The following is a 19942-nucleotide window of genomic DNA, read 5'->3' on the forward strand; positions in this document are numbered from 1 at the left end:
TTTCATATAGATTATATACACATATAATTATATATAAAAAATAAATGAAAAAAAGCCACAACCCTCAGATTATCTCACTGACAGGCATAGCAGTCTTCAAAATCTCCACTCATAATCTAGTATATTCTTTGATTTCTGTGGTAATTAATTGCAATATTATATAATAGGGCTCCATGGGAGATTCTTGCTGATGGATGCAGCACAGCTGCACTCTAGTGGCCTGGGAATGAACATAAACGTTATTTCCATCGGTATCTCTATAGCATATTTCTGTCTTTATATATAGACAGAAACAACCTAAATTTCTTCTCTTCCTGAAAAAAGGAAAAAAAAATAGAAGGTTACTATATTCTGATCCCAAGGATATCTATGTAAGTCAGAGTTGTCTTCTGTAGAAATCTATCACTAAAAGAGGCTTACTGAAATTACTGCATTTCATTTCTCCATTGAAGATTTAGAAGTAAAACACGACTAGTTCTTAGCAGTTCCAAACTATACATCCATTTCCCCAACCATCTCGGTGGAGAAAAAAAATAAATTCTTGGTATGTCTTTTTCCAGAGCACTAACAAAAGTGTAGTAGGAAGTAGCATCTACTCTGTCATAGGCATCAGCAGCAGGGGTGGCTGCAGTGCTGCAATCAGTTATACTGCAGAGCTTCGTATAGCAGGACAACTGCACCAGTAAAACTGGAGAGCACTGGGACTGAAATTCCATTGCTGTAGCAGGGTAATTGCAGCCTGGGTGTCAGAGAAAAACTGTCCCTCCAAGTTGGCACCCCTCCCTGAGAGCAGTGAAAAGCTGTCTTCATACAGCTTTTGAGAACGGGATGTTCAGTAAAGCTACATGTACAGTAAGCATGTTGTTTGCTGCCAATGTTTAGATCTGCATCTGCTTTTCCAGGTGAACCAGGCAAAGCCAGCTACGGCAGGGAAGGCCGTGATGGTGAGAGAGGTCCCCCTGGGGTGGCCGGTCAGCCTGGGGTTCCTGGTCCCCCTGGCCCTCCTGGCCCTCCTGGGTACTGTGAGCCAGCATCCTGCAGAGTGCAGGCTGGACAGAGAGTGGGTAAGAACATGAAAGGGCCCTGAGTGGGCAACGCAAGTGCCACCGCGTGTCAGCATCAATTTACTTCTTGCACAGACAGCTGAGAAAAAAACAAGGAATGAAGGAGAAATGCAAACATGGACAAACCTTTCAACCAAGGTTTCAGTAAGGTATTTTTAACACAGTGGTTGTACATTTTTTCAAAAGGTTTACTTAGCAACACAAACTGCAACAATGGTGCTTACAGAAATACACAGGTGATGCCTTCTGGTTCTTTCTCCTTTTGGGGAGGATAAAAGGCAATTGTCTATTTTTATTTTTGATTTTTTTTTAATAAAGGGTTTCTGTGATTTTTCCTCCTCCCATACTTAATTCCTATGTATGATGTACAGTGAAATAACATGACTTCAGCCATCAAATAAAAAAAGGACAGTTTATTTCCTGCAGTTGTAGCTATTCTTTTATACTTATAAAATAAATTCTAGCACACACCCTTCATGCACAGTCACTTCATTGTATGTATGTGTTGTCCAGGATATGCTAAACCTCCTTCAGCTCTTCCATTCAATTGCAGAAACAGAGTTGAGAGACTTTTCTTGTGAAAACCTGCCACCCCTGGCACCTTTTATGCTGTCAATCTCTGTAAAGGTACGATCACTGGGTTCTCATGAATAACCCATGTGGAATAACCTCTTCGTTTTTGACTCAAATTTGTGTTGCATTTGTAATTTCATAGGAAGCCTATTTCAGTTTGCCTTCTTCTATGTGAATTAAATAAAAGGCTAGTAGCCACTGTCAAGGGAATTTTAAGTCCCAGAAATATATGTTTTATAGTAAAGATTACAGATTTTGAAGTAACATCTGTGGTTGTACAAACCCCCAAATAAATGATATTTTAATCTCCTATATCTTTTTTTTATGTATGGTTACATTCAGTACTGATTAACAGAACAACCAGAAGGCAGCAATTAGATGTCCCAAGTTGCCTTTTTTGAAGATACTCAGTTTTTAGAGGAAAATGTGCAATGTAGATATTCTGTTGCTCTCTGTATAAATTAAACTATTTGTGGTTTTGATTTTACCTCTCTGAAGTTTATTTTCTCTCCAAGATAACAATGAAACCATCCTACGATGTTTCCTTTAATTTCATTATTAGCCATCCAAATTTTCAAATATAAACTTTGGCACATTTGCTTTAAGCACTGATTTTTTTTCCTAGCCCTTAGCTATCTGGTTATGTTCCAGACAGTTGACTTGTTTGCCATGTGACAACAGAGAGAAAGAACACAATCCATGGAGCTCTGCATTTTGCATGTAACATAAGGGTAAAGGTACTGGTATAATATATACAGCAAAAGGAATTATTAAAAAATGAGTAGTTAAACCTTCCTCAGACCAAACCTGATGCTCTGGCTGCATCTAGAAGCCATTTTTCTGGCACCTCATGTGTTGACAGAAAGTGCCTGAACAGAGATCACTTGAGACAAAAATGTCTGATTCAGCTGCCTACTAAAATAAAGTATACTTGAGACTTTTTAGAATTAGTTAAATGGGATTAATTCTGATAATGCTGTTGCCTAAAGATTGGGAGCAAAAAAAACTCCAGGCAAGTTTAGCAGAGATAACCTATAGAGTAGGTCTCTAATGAATGCCTTCTGGTGCAAAGAGTATGAAATGGTGCATGCACTGTGTCCAGGGCTTCCACAATTTATTGTCTGATCTGAGAACTACCTGCCCCCATATGTGCCCCCTGGCATGCCTCTCTGGAATTGAGTCGGGGGTTCCAAGACACCTTTCTTCCTCACCTTCCTCTTCTTCACGTCACGTACTGTCTTTGGAGCTTCTCCAAAGTTCCTGGCTTGAATGTTGCTCTGACTGTGATGGTATCTTGTTGTTCAGGCCTGGGGTGTGACTGTTCTTAAACAGAATGTGTTTACTATAGTCCTACTTTGAAAGGAGCTTTAACAAGCCTAAAGAATTTCAGAAATCCAATATGAAATAGGGGAATAGGGTTTGGTGAGTGTTTACTATTCTCAAGTGTGACAGCTACATTAAAATCTACAAAAAGCTAAAAATCCTAAAACCCCTAAGGCATCAATGTCTTTCTGTCCCTTGCATAGCCCAGTATTTTAGACAATAAATATAAAAGAGGTCAAATCTTTACAAGTCTTATCTACACCTGGCTACTGTGCTCTATTTAGTTCCACAAAAGCAGCACTGGGTGAGATTTCAGGGAAAAGATGGGGGAAGAAAACAGGCATAAAGAAACATGCCATCCTGCCCCGAGACTCAAGGCAAAGCTTGGGACAGAACGGTTTTCATGCACCCCCAGTTTGGCCAAACTCATAGCCAACATCCCCTGCATTAATACTACAAGAAGTTGCCAAAATAGATAAGTGCAAAGAATTTAATTCTGCAGGAACATATCCAGAAGATTCCACATGAGGTGAGTGGCTTGGGCACACATAAAGCTGTTTTAGAATTAGGTCAGATTTTACTGATTTAGGGCATAATCCTCAAAAGTACTACTTACATAGTGCAACAAATAAAAAACTAGTGGTAATGACAAACTGTAGTTTCACCAGCAAACTTTTATTTTGACTATAAAGTGTGTAAAACTGTTGAAAAGAAAGAAACCCATCTGATAACAGAATGAAAATATTGTTTTCCATATGTAATACATACACATATGAATCAAAAGAAGCAAAAACCCCAACATTTACATACAAATGTGAAGTGCTTTAGAAAATATAATCTGAAAAATGCATAAAATTCCACTATGGAAGGAAACTCATGTAGAAGCAAAAACATTAATATGTAAAAAACAAATAAGAATTATTACAATCAAATTCAACACTGAGGGTCAATTCAATGCAGAATCTATATAAGTGGACAGCTTAAGATTCTGACAGATTTTCTGCCTTCAAGGTGACTCACAAGTTTTAACTTAAAATACAGAACTGAAGAATAAATCCTCAGGCCCATTGTAAGTCATTATGGGATGTATTGGTTAATCTAAGTACTTACCAATTTCAAATCTTGCACAAGAGTGCAAAAAAGGTACCTGATTTGACACAGAAGGAAAAGTTAACATTTCTGACAGAGGCACAAAGAGAAAGTATGTGAAACATTTCCATTTCCATCTGGAATACTGTTTCAGATGTAAATGGCCACATCATAATATCAAAAGCAATTTTCCATCCACTTAATACATTTCCACTGAACAGAACCCTAAATGTTGCAAACCAAAAATAGAAGGAAGGAAGGAAGCAACCAGTCGGCATGTACTATGATTCATTCAGTGACAGCTGCATATCATTCAGAAATGAAAGAATACAAAAAACCAAGGTATGTAATTGAGAATCCTTCAAACATACTGACTGGAGACAATATATTTACATTAAAACTGCAGTAAATAATTAAATGCATTTGTGTTTATAGAACCGAAGACTCAGAAAGAAAACTAAAAGACATGTAGACTCCAATCTTTCTAGCTACAAATTTATTTTGGTCTAGAATCGATAATGTTTTTTAGCAATTAATATTTGAAAACAACATTTCATTAAGGTATTGTGAAGCTAAAGTTTTCCACTTAAACACCAACGATGACAAGGTCAGGGTTAAACTTGTTCTCTATGGCCTACACCTGCCTGTGTGTTTAGAGGTGGATTTCAACATCCTTCCAATACAATCTAGTTGTAGTGGACATATCAGATTTCAGAGAAAATTTGTATGATTTGGTACGTCCAGAAACTAACAAAAACTCAATAAAAGCCCACACTAAACCAACAATGTTTTGATTTCTGAGATACTTTTCTTATTCTAACATGTCACATTAGAGCAGCAATTCTACTGCATTCATAAAATGCAATGTTAGGGACTGGTTTTAAGTAGTATATTTGGAGAAACAAGTTTAAAAAATGCTAGTTTAGCCAGTGGGATTTTTACAAGAATTTTATGTAAACATTTCAGAAAAAGAAGAAAAAAACTGAGTGAACACTGACATGAAAAATAGTATTTCATCCTTGTGAAAAAGAAGAAGCTCCAAGATATTTTGTGTGATTTTCCATTAATTTTAAAAATACAATTATTTAACAAAGATGTGCATATCTAACATCTATCATAACCCAAAATCATAAAACAAAGGATGGACGATACAATCAATCCTGTTCCTGTATCATAGTGCTCTTTTAGGATTGCAACCAAGTCCAGTTTAAGACAAGAATATTGGTTTTCCAAATATTATCAGGCTGCACTGCTGTTCCTACAGCTTGTATGAAGGATGCTGTTGTAATTTTTATTAACCATAGGTAAGCCCCTCTTCCCCTGGAGACAAACGTCATTTTAGGGGACATAAATGATGCCTGAAAGTGGGATGTCCCACTAATACATATTCTTTTTAACATACACAAAACAAAATATAATAATAAACACAAATAAAGTCTAAGCAATATTACATAACAATAATTATCCAAGAAAGGCAGTATTTCTGCAAATACTGCCATGCAAAACTAAATAGATTTAAAAAAAAAAAAAAAGTCAGGCTCAAGAACAAAATGAGAAACACTGACTTATGCTGTGAGAATACGCATCACTGGGTCAGCTCTTGCACTGCTGGGCAAGTTAGGCCTGGGCTGTACCCTTTGTACTGAAAGGATGTTTTAGACTCCACCATGTGGACAACACGAGGTCTACTGCAGCTCTGGTAAAGTTTCTCTCTTACCAAGTTTTTTCTTTCTTTAGGCAAACTGAGTAGTTCTGTACATAGCAATTTCAAGAAAATCTCAACATGTTCTTAAAAGGTGACAGGGCAACTTGCCATAAAATATAATAGTCTGACCCTGAAGTAGGATAAAGCTTAGAGAGCTTTTAAGAAAGGTTTAAAATATTTTGTCAAAGTTATTTCACTTCTGAGTCTTGTTGCACGTAAACAAGCCCAAATCAAAGACCTCATGTTACTGGAAAAAATAATCCCTGTGTTTAGTTCCTTGTAGTGCTTACTGCAGCATGAACTGCTCAAAACAGATACAAAACTGATAAAGCAAATTGCAAAATAGATTAGCAACCCCTCCCCAAAAACTACAACAACATCAGTCCGAAACTGCAAAGAAATTTCAAGGGCTAAACCTGAAAACCATGCAGAAACATGTTTCCAGCTACATTCCATTTTTGATTCTAAAAATACAGAGTACGAGCAAGCCAGTGTGAAGTAAAGTTAAGATGGGATTAACACTGTTCCACCTCAGTGAAGAACGTGGCATCTTAAAAAAGATATCGAGATAGCCCATATAAAAAAATACCCGTTTTCTCACATGAGAAAATTAAAGTGGGCTTTTAGCAAAATAAAAATAATGCAACAAGATAGTTACCAAAGTTACCTGTAAATCAACTGGAAGCATTCAAATGCATTTTAAAAAGACCTTTATGTTTGAGCCTATACAAAGAAAAAGGCATCTGTAGGAAACATAGATGAAAAAATAAAACTTTTTCAAATATAAAAAGTGTTTTGCTTTCCAATAAGTTCAAGTAAATTAACATACAGCAATTGCATCTGACAGATGACAGATGCTGGGTTTCAGCTACCTAAAGGCCCCAAAATATACAGATACCATTAATGCAGCACAATAGTCTATGTACAGCCTTCCAGATAGGGCTGCTCGTGAACCTCTAAGTTGCATGAATATTATTCACAAGACAGCACCCTTTTCAATATTATCACAGAAAATGAAGTCAAAAATTAACTTATGAAGTAAAAAATGTTTAGACTATTACACATATTGGAATTACTAGAGAAGTAACAACAAAAATAAAAAAAAAGAGGGAAAATGCTTATGCAAGATACCTGACCAGCAGTTCCTTTCAGAGAATGGAAACCAGTATGTAGGGCTGTTCCTCCACTGGTGTACATGTACAGACACTGAGCAAGGCTGTACTTGCTGGGCTGGGCAGACCCAGGGGCCACACTGCAGGAGGTGCCTCAGGACAGACAATTGCTTGGTTTCAAGCTGCCTCACCAGTTCCCAGTGCTCTCACAGCCTTGGCACTCTAAGGACCAGATCTGGAAAGATGATCAGTTCCACAGAGCAAACCAAAACACACTCCATGGGCACAGGAGGTCTGGAAGAGGAGTGGGGTGAGTTGAAATAAGCACAGGTAGGACCACTTGTCCTGCACCTTCACCCTGGTGGGACAGGTACCCACTGCCCGTAGAGCGGAGGATGTGCTGGCCTAAAGAAGGGGCAGCTATTGCCTCCCAAGGGATGGGAGGGATGAGCAGAAAAGGAGGTGTGAGGATTGGAGTTCGCTGGTGGGCTTTGATCTATCTGTTCCCAACCTCGTGAGGGACATACAAACCACCCTGACCCCACAGGGAGTCCCCAGCTGTAGGGTGTATTACACTTCCTTTAGGTAGCATCCTCCTCTTTCCTGCTGCCCTCATCTGTCCTGGTTGTTTACTCTCAGCTTTTCATCCTTATGTTTCCTTTAACATCTCTTTGTAGCAAGCACCCTCTTTCATCCAAACATCTAATTGATGAATATGTCAGGGATGTGTGCTTTCCCCCTCATAATATGTGCCTGAGCTCCCCAGCTGCCTGGGTTAAGTCTTTTACCTCTTGCTTTCATCTCACTCTGGATGCAAGTGTTAGGAACTCTATTCAGAACAAATGCCAGTGTTTTTCTGCTTTTAAAGACTCACACTGGTCATTCCTTAACTGTTTTTCAGCAAAATCAAGAATTCATCCAGATTCATGTTTCACAACAGCTTCTCTGGAAGCCAGCACTTCCAGTGTGAGAATGCTTCCCTGGCAGCTCCATAGTGCTGAAGCACAAAGTCATCAAAACCATTTTTCTGCCTGATGTGGGAGAGTGCCCGGCTTCCTAATGACAGAGTGAGAGCCCTCAGTATGGCTTTGCACTACAGATGTATTTTGAGGTTTTGGGTTATAGCTATCTGTGTTCGTTCTTCCCATAGCACCTTCACTTTCTATTGCACTGCAGAAAATTCCACAGGACTAACCTAGGATGATCTGTTTCCTAATAATCAGAAGTGAAACTTTGGCCATGTCTCCTCCCTCCTTTTCACAACCAGCCTCTGTGTGATTAATTTTCTCCAGATTTTCTATTGCTCAGCTCTTTGAGCGCTACAGGATGTACATTTCATTCTATCTGGCTGACGTTGTCTGGTCCTGTAGGATGTACTCATTGCCTGAAAACTGTCTGCAGTTGTGCTCTTGGTATTACACCTTTCAAGGAGGGTTTTGTACTTTTTTCCAAATCTTTCTTGCACTCAAGTGACTTTTTTGTGATTTACTAGGACCTGTGAATTTTACATTCTACAGTTTCCATGTTCTTCTCAAGCTTATTTCAGCACGTGATTATTGCAGGAGGAAGAGGAAAACGGTACCACTGCCAAGATCAGAGGCTTGTGAAGTTCCCATCTTGGACTGCGTACCCACCACTCTCTGCTCTAAAGGGGGTCACCTTTGCTGTAGGCAGACCTAGTGGCAGAGTAGCTTGATTACAGGCAACAGTGGTACACTTAGTCCATGTGATGGTCAGAATACATGCCAGTTCTCAGTCACGAACATCAACACCAGCCCTTTGCAGTTAAATATCTGGACTGCATGTAGCCATGACTAAATGAACATACAAGCCCCCTAGCTGGGACAACATCCACTCAGGAGAGACATTTCCTGAGGCTACACCTGGTGATTTTTCAGTCAGTGTGAAGCTCAGCATTGGATGGGATTAGGGAGATCATAAACACATCTTCGTCTCCTTCTTCAGCATCTTGGACGTGACTGAAATGGTGGGCAGCCTTTGTGATGCACAACAAAGACCCTTTTCAGAAGGTGTGCCAGAGCCTCCTCGAGGGACATGAATGTTTAGTCTGAACAGAGTTCCCAGTGCTCCGGCTCAGGTCCTGCGTTCGCCACGAACAAGTATGCTTTGAAACTTCAGAAATGTATATTTTTGATTTAAAATTCACCACCAGCAAGAAAAATAAAGCCAGCTTACTTACTGGGGCATACATAATGTCTTAAGTAATAACAAAATATTTTTTGTTTGAAGAAAGAAGGTGATGAAAATTATTTGTGCCTATTTTCTGTTCTAAGCAAAATAAATATGAGAAACAACACATGGAATGCACTCCGGAAAATATACATCATCATTTCATAATTACGACACTGCAAAAAACATAGAAAAACGCTCAATTTTGTGCCTTACAAATTATCTATATACCATGCAGTGTCGAGGAAAAAAAAAATAAAAATGCACCAAATATTTAAAAAATTAAATTAACTTATCAGGAGGAGTGAAAAGTGATTATGAACCCAAGTGTCTGGGGGAGAGGGTTTTTATTTTCTGCTGGTGTGTGACCGAGTCTGTGATATGTGGTAATAGCAATCTGCAGGATTGCATCTCCCACTGGGTCCAGGTGGCCCCTGCGGTCCGGGTGAGCCTGGTGCTCCTGGTGGGCCTGGCAGGCCGGCAGCTGGTAAAACAAAGTTAGAATTAGTAGAATCCTCAGCAAAGCACGCGTAGTGTCCTGCATTTTATCACTGACAGTCAGCTGCACACCAGCTCATCCACAAGAAGGCAGGTGGGTCTGACCTCATGCTATGACTCAGCTTGGGAGGAAAGGCAGGGGTGTAAAACCAATGTGAAAAATGGAGAAAGGTTCATTAGTTCATAAATAACAATAACAGAAATAAATCTGGAGACTTGTACCTGCAGGGCCAGGTGGTCCGGGGTTACCGGGCAGTCCAATTCCAGGCTCGCCTCTTTCCCCTTTCTGTCCTCTATAACCTACACAGAATACAGATATGAAAATAAGAGCACCCTCTTATTATAAACAGTGATCTTCTATATATCTTTGTAACAGGAAATTACCAACACAAATGCAATTGGAAAAGCACATGCTCACTTCTTTTTCAGAGAGTGGTATTTTTTCCTAAGACAGCTTTCAAGTTAAGTTCCTTCTGGAAAATATGAGGATTTCTAGTAGTAACTGTTGCATCCTCTGCCAAAGGACTCTTGCTTTGTTCACTAGTTGGACTTTTCTCCAAGATTTTAAGTTACCTTTCTGAAGCTCCTCTAATAAAGACCCAAATGCATATTCTGCTCTGGTGTTCCCTGTTCAATCAAGTGACGTAAGGCAGCAAACCAAAGGACATCTGCAGTCTGACCAGTCCTTCTCTCGTAGCCCACAAACTGAGCAAGACTTCACCCTCTCTGTTCTACACAAATCCTTACATTTGCACTTTTTAGACCATAAACTGGCAGTTTTATGCTTAGACATTCCCCTGTATGTGAGACAAGACCCACTCCCCTGTCAGCGTTACCTAGTAGCCCTCATGTGGAATGAGGCATCTTTAGAGCTTGTGCAGATTTCTGGTTCAAGGCCTACTTGATTAGTGTGATTACTAATTATACTTTGAATAATGTAGTTCATTTTCTTCACAGGTCATTGCTTTGTATTTATCTAAATAGCCTCCACCTTTTCAGGTGCTGCAACTCATGACCAATGCCTGTTTATTTTTCCTTGAACTGTTTTTAAAGTGTCTTATTAGTTGGAAACACTCTGGCTGCTTCAGAGCAGAGGACTCGTGGCTATTGGTAAAGCATTTTCCTTAATATTTGAAGTTAAGAATCCATCTACTAATGTACCTTTTCTGCTCAGATCATGTAAATTATGCAGGAGAGGGGATGAAGGCATTTTTAAAGGAACAAGTGTGACACCTGCCACAACCCATTACTTTACAAGAGATTATAAGGAAACCATCTTCCTTCCAAGGAAAGCTTCTTCCTTCCCCAGCACCTCAGACGTGTAAGGTGACAAATACTGAAGATTAATTTGCCAATTTCTGGTCACATTTGGAATGAAATTTGTCCTGCATAAGGGACCAGTATATTTCTAGCATTGTCTAAGCCATACAATAAAATTCCTCTTGTGAAAAAGTGTAACTCGGTTTGAATTCAAAGAGAAGAGTCACAGCTGACCAGCCAACATGGTGGTGTCAATCCACCTGATGTCTCATGAAGCTTAACAGGCACTGGAAGGTGAATGGCAAAGGTTGTCTTGTCAGTGTGCTGTGGTCTATGGCAACAGTGGTACCTTACAGGATATTCCAGAAAGAGACTACTGTGGGTACTGTGGGTACCAATTCAGGGTTGTTACAACAGACACAATGCAGTAGGAATGGTATTCAATTCAGAGCATTCAAGCTTTCTGTTACACAAAAGCTCATTATACACTTCAGTAGAGTCTATTATCTATTGCTAGCATTCTAGGTTTCAAAACAGAGCATCAATCTTCCCTCAGCACTGCAATAAGGAAATTACAGGGAGGCAAAAACATTAGAAAATGCATGCAGGGTGACATACATAACATAACTAAAGGAAATCAACAGTTTAAAAGCTCACAGAAAAACAAACAACATTAATCATGCATTCTGGTCACTGAGTTGTGTTAAGCAGAATTGTACAAGGCATATATGCACTCAAGCTATAATGACTGAGAAAAAGGAATATGCAGGTGCTTGTACTTAATTTTGAATACTGGTTTTGCTTTTTAATGACCACAGTAGTATTTATAACTACATCAAGTTGTTTTGCTCTGAATCATCTTGTGCAATGCTGTTTTGGCTACTGTTTGAAAAGCTTAATCATAGAACCATAGGATTCACACAACCATTAAGTGTCCTATTTATTATATATTTCTCTATGTTTTTTAATTTACAGTCAATAGTTACAGTTCATTTCCCACTACACACAGAGTTAAACTGTAATTTTACAAAGCAGTGCTGCCACTAATAAGTTGCTTTTCTGTTTCTTTAGTTATGGAGAAGAGAGAGAAATCACAGATAACATATACCACATTTACAATTTCCATGATAACTGTTACTATAGGTCTCTGACACACCATAATTGAAAGGCACTAAGATAGACTGAATGATTCTGTAAACATCACTGGAATTCAAGACAATAAGGAAAAAACCACAAAATCACTACTGGACAAAGATCAGCCTGCCAATACAAATACATGATCCAGGGTAGTGTAAACCATTACTGGCTGTATCCAAATACATATGCAAAGGTGTAATTTGTACACAGTGGCAGGAAAGTTCTGCTGACACTGAAGTTTGATACAAAAATTTCCAGATATCTTTTCTGACAGCAAGGATTTATTTAATAGGATGCCAGCATATTAGTAAACAGACCTATATGTAAACAATCTGAACAATGTAATGTGTAATTTTGGCAGAAAAATCTTTGATTTTAATGAGGTATATTTTGCTCATAAGCAGGGTCATGATTGCACTTTTATCACCTTCTTTCTGAGCTTAAAGTGACAAATTCATACACAGTCAAAGGAAAGTATTACCATACACATAAATCAGATTTTGATTTATTGTTTTTGGTGTAAAGGCACATATAAGATGCTATCTACTTTTACTGGTGGAATTACAATTCCAGTAAGAGGCACCTGCTTAATCCAAAAGGCAATTGTTTTAGCAAAGCCTTTCACTCAGCTTCCAGAAGTTTTGTTGTGATTTCTGCAACTCAAAAGTTTTGGTATTATAAACACGTACCCAACCATGGGTAGTATGCTAACCACTTGGTAGCAATATGTACCAGGTAGGTGTTCAAATGGATAAGGTTCTGCTCACAGGTGAGTAGTGACAGCTGACATACAGCTCTCCACTTGATGCTTCCCACAGACATCGTAGTCAGAAGTGTCACTACCACAACACCCTCAGCTCCACACAGAAATGACCCAAGTTCATGTCTAGGAACTTGGAGGTAAAAGGTATTTAAACTGCTCCAGAAGGTATTCCACCTCTATCACAGAGACCCTCTTCCATCAGTATGGACAACACAGCATGTGAAAGTAGTATGTCAAGTACTTATCTAGAGAAATTTGACATTCTTTAATACAAATACGAGGCAAACAGATAATCACATCAGGGAACAACGAGACCAAAGTACCCACTGTGTTTTACCATGTAAATACTCTGTGTTCTTAAAAAGAAAAGACTGCAAAGCAACAGAGAGGGTGCTAAGAGCATCCTCTCATCCAGCCTTCAGTACATATTCCCGAATTCCTTCTGTGTGTTACAGCCCTCCCAGTGGAGAGGTTGGAGCTGGGGTTCAAATCAAAGTAAAACAGGTTTACTTCAACTTCTGCAGCAGAGAACATTTTACAAGATGGTAACTGTTGAAACCAGTACAGCTATTTCAGAATAGTGACTTTGTCTGAACAACATCCACTACAATGGGTTCCTGATGCCAGCCAAGGTTTCTACATGCTTCCACTCTAGAAATTATAAATGATAAGAGACATAAATTTTACAATAGAGATTGCCAATGAAGATAAGGAGCTTTCACTATTCATTGCATGGTATTTTTATTTTCTGAACTGTGATGCTTGATTCCTTGAGGTTACCATGAGTTACGAGGACCTATAACAAACTAATTTCCTTAATTTGATAGAAAGAGTGAATTTTAACTGAGACGAAATCTTTTCTCTAGTGAGAAAAAAATCAATAGTCATAGTAACATAAAGGATATCTGTCTTGCAGAATTATCCCAAGGTGCATTTCATCTAATGGACCAAAAGTCACTTACTATCACAGTTTTAAAAATCCAATTAAGTCACTGAAGTCAATTGAGCTAGATCCTCTAACACATGACAAGCTGACTGTTTGCAAATGCATGACATTGCTATAGCTTGTCTGTAAAGTCTTGAAATAAACTTTCTAATTCTCTATGAGATATTAACATATTTTAAAACTCATACAGAGTCAAGTTCCTCTGTTCCCCCTTAAGCAAATGTACATTTCACCAGTAGCGCTGCCTCAGGGTATCAGCTTGCTGATGCATATGCCATAGGTTATTTTTTTAAATGAAGAAATACATATAAGTATAAAAATCTTCCAATCATTATGTGAATACCATTTATGTGTTTCATAATTGAAGTTGCAATTCTTCATTATATTTTGCTTGCATGCTGTATTTTTACTGAGACCATCCTATAAATTATTTGTACCCGAACCATTGGGAAGTATCTGAGGAACACTATGAACAACCTTGCTGAAGGCCAGGAGGTAAGAATTCTGGACTTCTTTAGAAGGGGATGACTCTATGCACAGGAGTCTAGCTATTCTTTAAATACAATTTTTGAAAACCATGCCTACATTTCTAAAAGTTAGTATCTATGTTTTCTCCTTCTGGGACTAACCCCCAATATATTGATTTGCTGTGCAGAAGGAGGTTCTGCTGGAATCCAGCCAAGTCATTCCTGACAATTTCCCTGGGAAACTGGCACGACACTCAGGGTGTATAGAGGGGCCCCTATGAATCCATAAGTAAATTTAAACACCTCCTTGGACACGCAGTGTCTGATACACCTGCCTTTCCTGCTGGCTGGTTCTAGTAGGCTCTCTGCTCAGCACGCAGCATCACAAACAGGACAGGTCCTGTTAATTGCTCACTGGAAGCATCTACTTCTTCCCACTGTCTGCTGGGACAAGTGACTCACTCTGTCAGCCCAGACACATATTACTGCAGACAACAAATCTCTGGAGTTGGCAATCTGGCCTACACCCAAGAGAGAAATATAATAAGGAGTATCTGTCAGTCAATACCAAATGTGTATTAGGACTTGTGCACACAACATGCTACCTTGATGGTCTCAGCCACATATGCACATAATGTACTTCTCCAAGAAGTTTTGCTTGCTATGTATTTTATGGCTGAAAACAAGCTGGAATATAGAAGGATAATTTTCAATCTGCTCAGAGATTTGAATTTCTTTTTACTCTTGGTACAAAGCAATATCATGCACAGGCACAACTGAGTAAGGCATGAAGGGTATTTGCAAGTGTGCTTCTCTTACAGGACTATTTCTTACTCAGAGTGTAAAAAAGGTGAGGTAAACATTTTGTTTTCTTTCCTTGGAAGTGTATTTTCATATATCTTGAAGTACCAGAGAATTAAATGCTTCTCACTTAGCTTACCTTTTACAAACCAAAAAATAGTATTGAGCATAATGGTAAAACAAATGGAAATCCTGTGTATACAGGGCACTACTTTTACTGAAGCATAAGGCATAAAAAGGCTGCTTTTTTTTTCTTCTTTTTTTACTCCCTGCCTGCCCCCCCCCAAAAAAAACATAGCTGTCATCTTTTACTCTTTATGCTGACTAGGTGGAAAGGAAATCTAGTACAACGTTTCACTTCCCAGAAGCATCTGAGACTATTCACCACATACATCATCATTGAACAATCTGGCACTGACAGTGAAATGGATTATTTATGGCAATCTGAATATTTGGGTAACGATGAAGTCAGTGTTGTAAGATTCTAAGCCTTTTATTGGTTTCCTTGATCCTTTATTCTTGTTCTTCTCATTCTGATCTCATGACATTTTTCAAGCTTCTGTCAGGGGTTTGTGCTTATCAATGTTAGTAAGTCTTTGTTCTTCTGATAGCTTTAGGATCCACACATCTTCAGTTTTGCACTCATTTTCTTCATTCCAGTCTGACTTGGTCTGACTTCAGAGCAGACCAAACTAACAAAAGATAATAAAGAACTACCTACAGATAAACTGCAAATTACATATTACACACGCAAAAATACTATTCATTGATAAATTCTTTTTTTCCTTTTAGCCTGTTGTCCACTACCTTTTAATCTCTGAGAGGCTGACTCTACAACAGAGCACAACTACAATGAAAATGGATCCCTCAAAGCCAATTTTGCAGTAAAAGACAGTTCAGTGAAATGGAAGTCCTGTACTATCCCAATGCATTGCAATGCACAAATTACCCTTTGGGGGATAGCAAAAAGCTGATTACACTGCATTTTTTTGTGAAAATAGATTTATTCATGGTAAGAAGAACTCATGTGGTAATACTTCAGTTTTACTTCTAAAAGAGTATTTGCTTCTAACTAAAAGAGTTTTTCCTCCCCTGTGTTGTCTCAGGATCAAAGCTGATAGCACTCAGACTGGATGATCAAATTTTCTTTCATAAATAAGATTGTCTGTCAATATGGAGCAAGATCTAAACAGTTAGAGTGCTGGCACAGTTTTTCTTCCTTATTAACATATTTTGGAGGAAAAAAATAAGTGCTAGAGTAGTTCCGTCAGCTTTAGATATCTGTCAATAATTAACTTTATCACTTATTAGAATAAAATGCACTGATTAGGAGTTTTTAATCAGTAAAATCCACACATTTACTATGGGTTAATATTTAGATCTAGTCTGGAAAAATGTAAGTACATAAGTTTAAAAGTTAATCATTAGGAAGCTAGATAGGTAGTCCTGGCTTACTTAATCATTAGCAAGTGTACATGGATTTTTAGATAGAATTTATGGGAACATTTTTTGGAATTCCTACCTTGAATTCCACGTTCTCCTGGTGGCCCTGGTAAACCATCATTTCCTGGTGGCCCTGGTGACCCATCTTTTCCTGGGGGCCCTGGTTTACCATGAGCTTGGGAGGCAAGCATCGCAGCAGGCAGCTTCAGCTGGGATACAAATTGAGCCATCCTTTCTTCATTAATAAAAGACACAAGGAAAAGTGAGTAAGAAATCTGCTAGCAAATGACAGGTAAATCCCAAAGTACCAGCTAAATTTTCTGGAAGTAAGGTGTTCAGTCCTTCTTAACGTCAAGGTATTGAATACTCCAATACCACTGAGACCTTCAGTTCCAACTCAGACTCATGTCTGAGTCTTTACCCTTTGAAATAATCAGAATGAATTTGTATTAAAGTTTCTATTACTAATCTCTATTACTAATGTTTCAACTTTTCAAATGACTTCTGACTCCTGTTCATGGAAGTACTTAAAATACATAAACACAGAATAATTATTACTTAGTACACCTACGAAGGGCTACCTCATATGTTCATAACTCATATTAAGTTGCAAAGCAGAGGTTAAATACCAAGAAAGGTTCTTGGAATGTACTGAAACCCTGAAAACAGTTGCGAAAAAACCTCAAAGTTCTCAGCAAAGATTATTAATTGCAGATATTTCAGGATGAACTGTTCACGCTGGTGGAATAAAGTGCACTTGGTAACATTTTAGTGTTCATTAGAGACAGAAAAAATAGGTATTAATCTTGACTCTGTCTCTTTTAAAAAACAGATTAAAAACCTAAACATTATATAACATAGTATGTATTTTCTGTGGTGGAGTTTTAAGATTCAAGAAAAAAATCAGAATAGAGTGGACATCAAACAAAAAAGAAGCAAGGTGACAGAAAGCAGGCAAAGTGAAACAATGTCAAAAAATGGAAGATCTGTGGGAACACTGCTGAGGTGTAGAAAATGCAATGGCTACAAAGACAAAACTCCATTATTCCCTGTAGGCAGGGCACCTTCTTTCTGTGAATAGACTAAATACTATTTAAATGGGAGAAGGAGGTGACTTCAGCCAACAAACTATTCTTGAAATACATAGCAAGTTGAACTCCTGAGGGATAGCAATCTGGGGAAGGGTGAAAATACACAAAATGATAGCCTTGTTATAAAGTGAAAAACTGCCTGAACAGGTTAAAAAGCCCCAAGCTTCATATTATTTCTTTTATCCCTAAAAGATAAAATGGGTTTTATCCACAAATATTAATGACAAAATAGAGAAGTTGAAGACATAAGAAATGTGTTTTGCAATGGAAGAGAAGCTACTGTTAAGGGGTGTTCAAGCAGAATCTTGTTTCAAACACCTACCTGAGTCACAGCTTTGCAACCATGACTAAGGAAATGCTGGGGAAGAAAAATATTTCCTTTTCAGAGTATGGACTCAGACATCTAAGAAATCTTACATAATACAAAGGCCGTGGCTGAATCTGGTATTAGCCTGAAACTGGGCCAGAAGATGTTGATCTTGCAAGGGAGCTGTGGAACTCAGCAGGGATATTTGCTGAGCAAACCGCACAGCAGTTTAAACCAGGATGACTGAAAGCTATCAAGCCTTCCTTTCATTTAAATAGTCACTCACTAAGAGGGCAAAAAAATTAGATATTTCTATTGTCTCTGCTTTAGTAACTCTTCAGTGTCTTAATGATATGTTGTAGATACATATGTATCTGCAATAAAATATGATACATATATTAACTACAGTGATACATACCTATGCTTGGTATTATGATTTGGAGCAGACTACCTTTTAATGTTAATCTTTTACATAAGGAAATACTCTGGTTAACAGATACTATAGCTTCTAATTGTTTAAACAGAATTATGTAGACTCGTTCAACATAGCTACAGCAACAAGGCAGCTGCTTAAGTTAGATGACATCTAAAGAAATTTCAAGCACAATTTAAGATTTATATTTAGTTGTATAATACTTCATTTTCTCACCTTCAAAAACCTTAAGAACCTCTTGTTTGATATATTTTTTTATTTCTTCAAGTGAAACTGCATCAGCCTGATGAGGAAAAAGAAAGGTGATATGTATCAGAAAGAACATACAGAGTGAACTTTATGATGCTACAAAAATAAAAAATGCTGAAATTAGCATTAAAAATATAAACCTTTCATCAACAAATAAGTGTTTTAATATATTTGTGTTATTTACTTAACTGCAAAGGCCACTTTACTGCAAATACATTATAATATTATAAAGATACTAATGCCATGAAGTGGAAGAGGCACACCCAGCTGTCAAGATGACCAGCATGTTACGTGTATGGAAATTAACCTGCACAAGACAGTAAGGTTGTCCAGTGACACAACTATGCTTCACTTGCCTTTTGCATAGCACCTGCCAACTTCTCACCCCCTCTAGGGACTAACTGCTTTGATGCACAGCCAACAAGAACAGAACCACAGCACCAATAACATCACTGGAAAAGTTTTTTAGCTTTACTTTATCTAATTGAGGTTAAAAAGTATCCATAACATGGATGTGTGCCTATGTGCACATGGAGACAAACTAAGATATCTGCAACTGACAAGCAGCATTTCACTGTCTTTTTAATTCTGATTTCCCTTCAACTGAGAATAAATTTTGTCTGCCTCCTTTTTTTTCCCATTTGCAAAGACTTACACTCTAGCTCTTAAGCTTACAGAAAATGTGAAAATTAACTGTACTGAGTAGCCATATTGATATGAAGGAACTAAACAAGTAAATAATTAAAGTTCACTCATAGCAGACATTTTAAAATAATTATTAAAAATAACTGCCAGATCATCTGGATATATTTTTCCACCCCTTACCTGAAGACTGAAATTATCTGAGAGAAAGCCTCAGTTTTTCTAAGACTGTAGTATTGCTCAGTTAAATTTGCACTGCTCAGCACATGCTACCTTCACGTTGCATGAACTCCCAAGCAACCAAAGTAAACTTCTATTTACTTACTGGAAACCCTGGGGGTCCTGGTGAACCTGGGGGACCTTGATGACCTGGTGATCCTGGATAGCCTCTGTCTCCTGGTGGGCCAACAGGACCCACATCTCCCTTTTCTCCTGTAGGGCCAGGTTTCCCTCGTTCACCCTGTGGACCTCTGTCCCCTGGAATACCCTGATCTCCCTATGTAAAACAAAAGTGGAAAGAAAATAATTGCATCTAGTGGAACAAACCTGGAAAAGTCAGCCAAGAATTCTGAAGAGAAAATTCTCGCCTGTTCAGAAATAGACTGAGTCATGAGGGGAAGCTGATTTTATAGGTTAAACCTTGTCTCTGAAAATGTTTTCTTACGTTTTTGATGTTGAAGTCAATGACAGAAAGAATAGCTTGACTCTGTAACCCACTTTTCAGGGACAGGACTTGGGTACAGAAAGTTTTAGCCCTTACAAGGATCTAGAAATGTCAGTTATGGCATAGTAAAATTTAGGTGCTCAAATTCACACAGGCACAGGGCACCAGGATTTTCCCTGTAACTT

General features: G+C 38.2%; 2 protein-coding genes across 2 annotated transcripts in view; one reads left to right on the forward strand and one right to left on the reverse strand.

The window, feature by feature from the left end:
- COL9A1 (collagen type IX alpha 1 chain) overlaps positions 1-2109 on the forward strand; it is a 66303-nt gene extending 64194 nt beyond the window's left edge. Inside the window, exon 38 of the mRNA XM_018077821.2 lies at positions 903-2109. Within this exon, the coding sequence (XP_017933310.1) occupies positions 903-1087 (185 nt within the window). The 3' untranslated portion in view covers positions 1088-2109. The remainder of the gene's footprint in view (positions 1-902) is intronic.
- Positions 2110-6970: 4861 nt separating this feature from the next.
- COL19A1 (collagen type XIX alpha 1 chain) overlaps positions 6971-19942 on the reverse strand; it is a 184923-nt gene continuing 171951 nt past the window's right edge. The window contains exons 46-50 of the mRNA XM_018078330.3: positions 19419-19589; positions 18419-18485; positions 16451-16606; positions 9777-9854; positions 6971-9540 (exon numbers count right to left, since the gene is read on the reverse strand). Coding sequence (XP_017933819.1) covers positions 9404-9540; positions 9777-9854; positions 16451-16606; positions 18419-18485; positions 19419-19589 — 609 coding nt within the window. The 3' untranslated portion in view covers positions 6971-9403. The remainder of the gene's footprint in view (positions 9541-9776; positions 9855-16450; positions 16607-18418; positions 18486-19418; positions 19590-19942) is intronic.

Source organism: Manacus vitellinus, unplaced genomic scaffold (genome assembly GCF_001715985.3).
Source record: "Manacus vitellinus isolate BGI_N305 unplaced genomic scaffold, ASM171598v3 scaffold_4_pilon, whole genome shotgun sequence".
Taxonomy (NCBI): domain Eukaryota; kingdom Metazoa; phylum Chordata; class Aves; order Passeriformes; family Pipridae; genus Manacus; species Manacus vitellinus.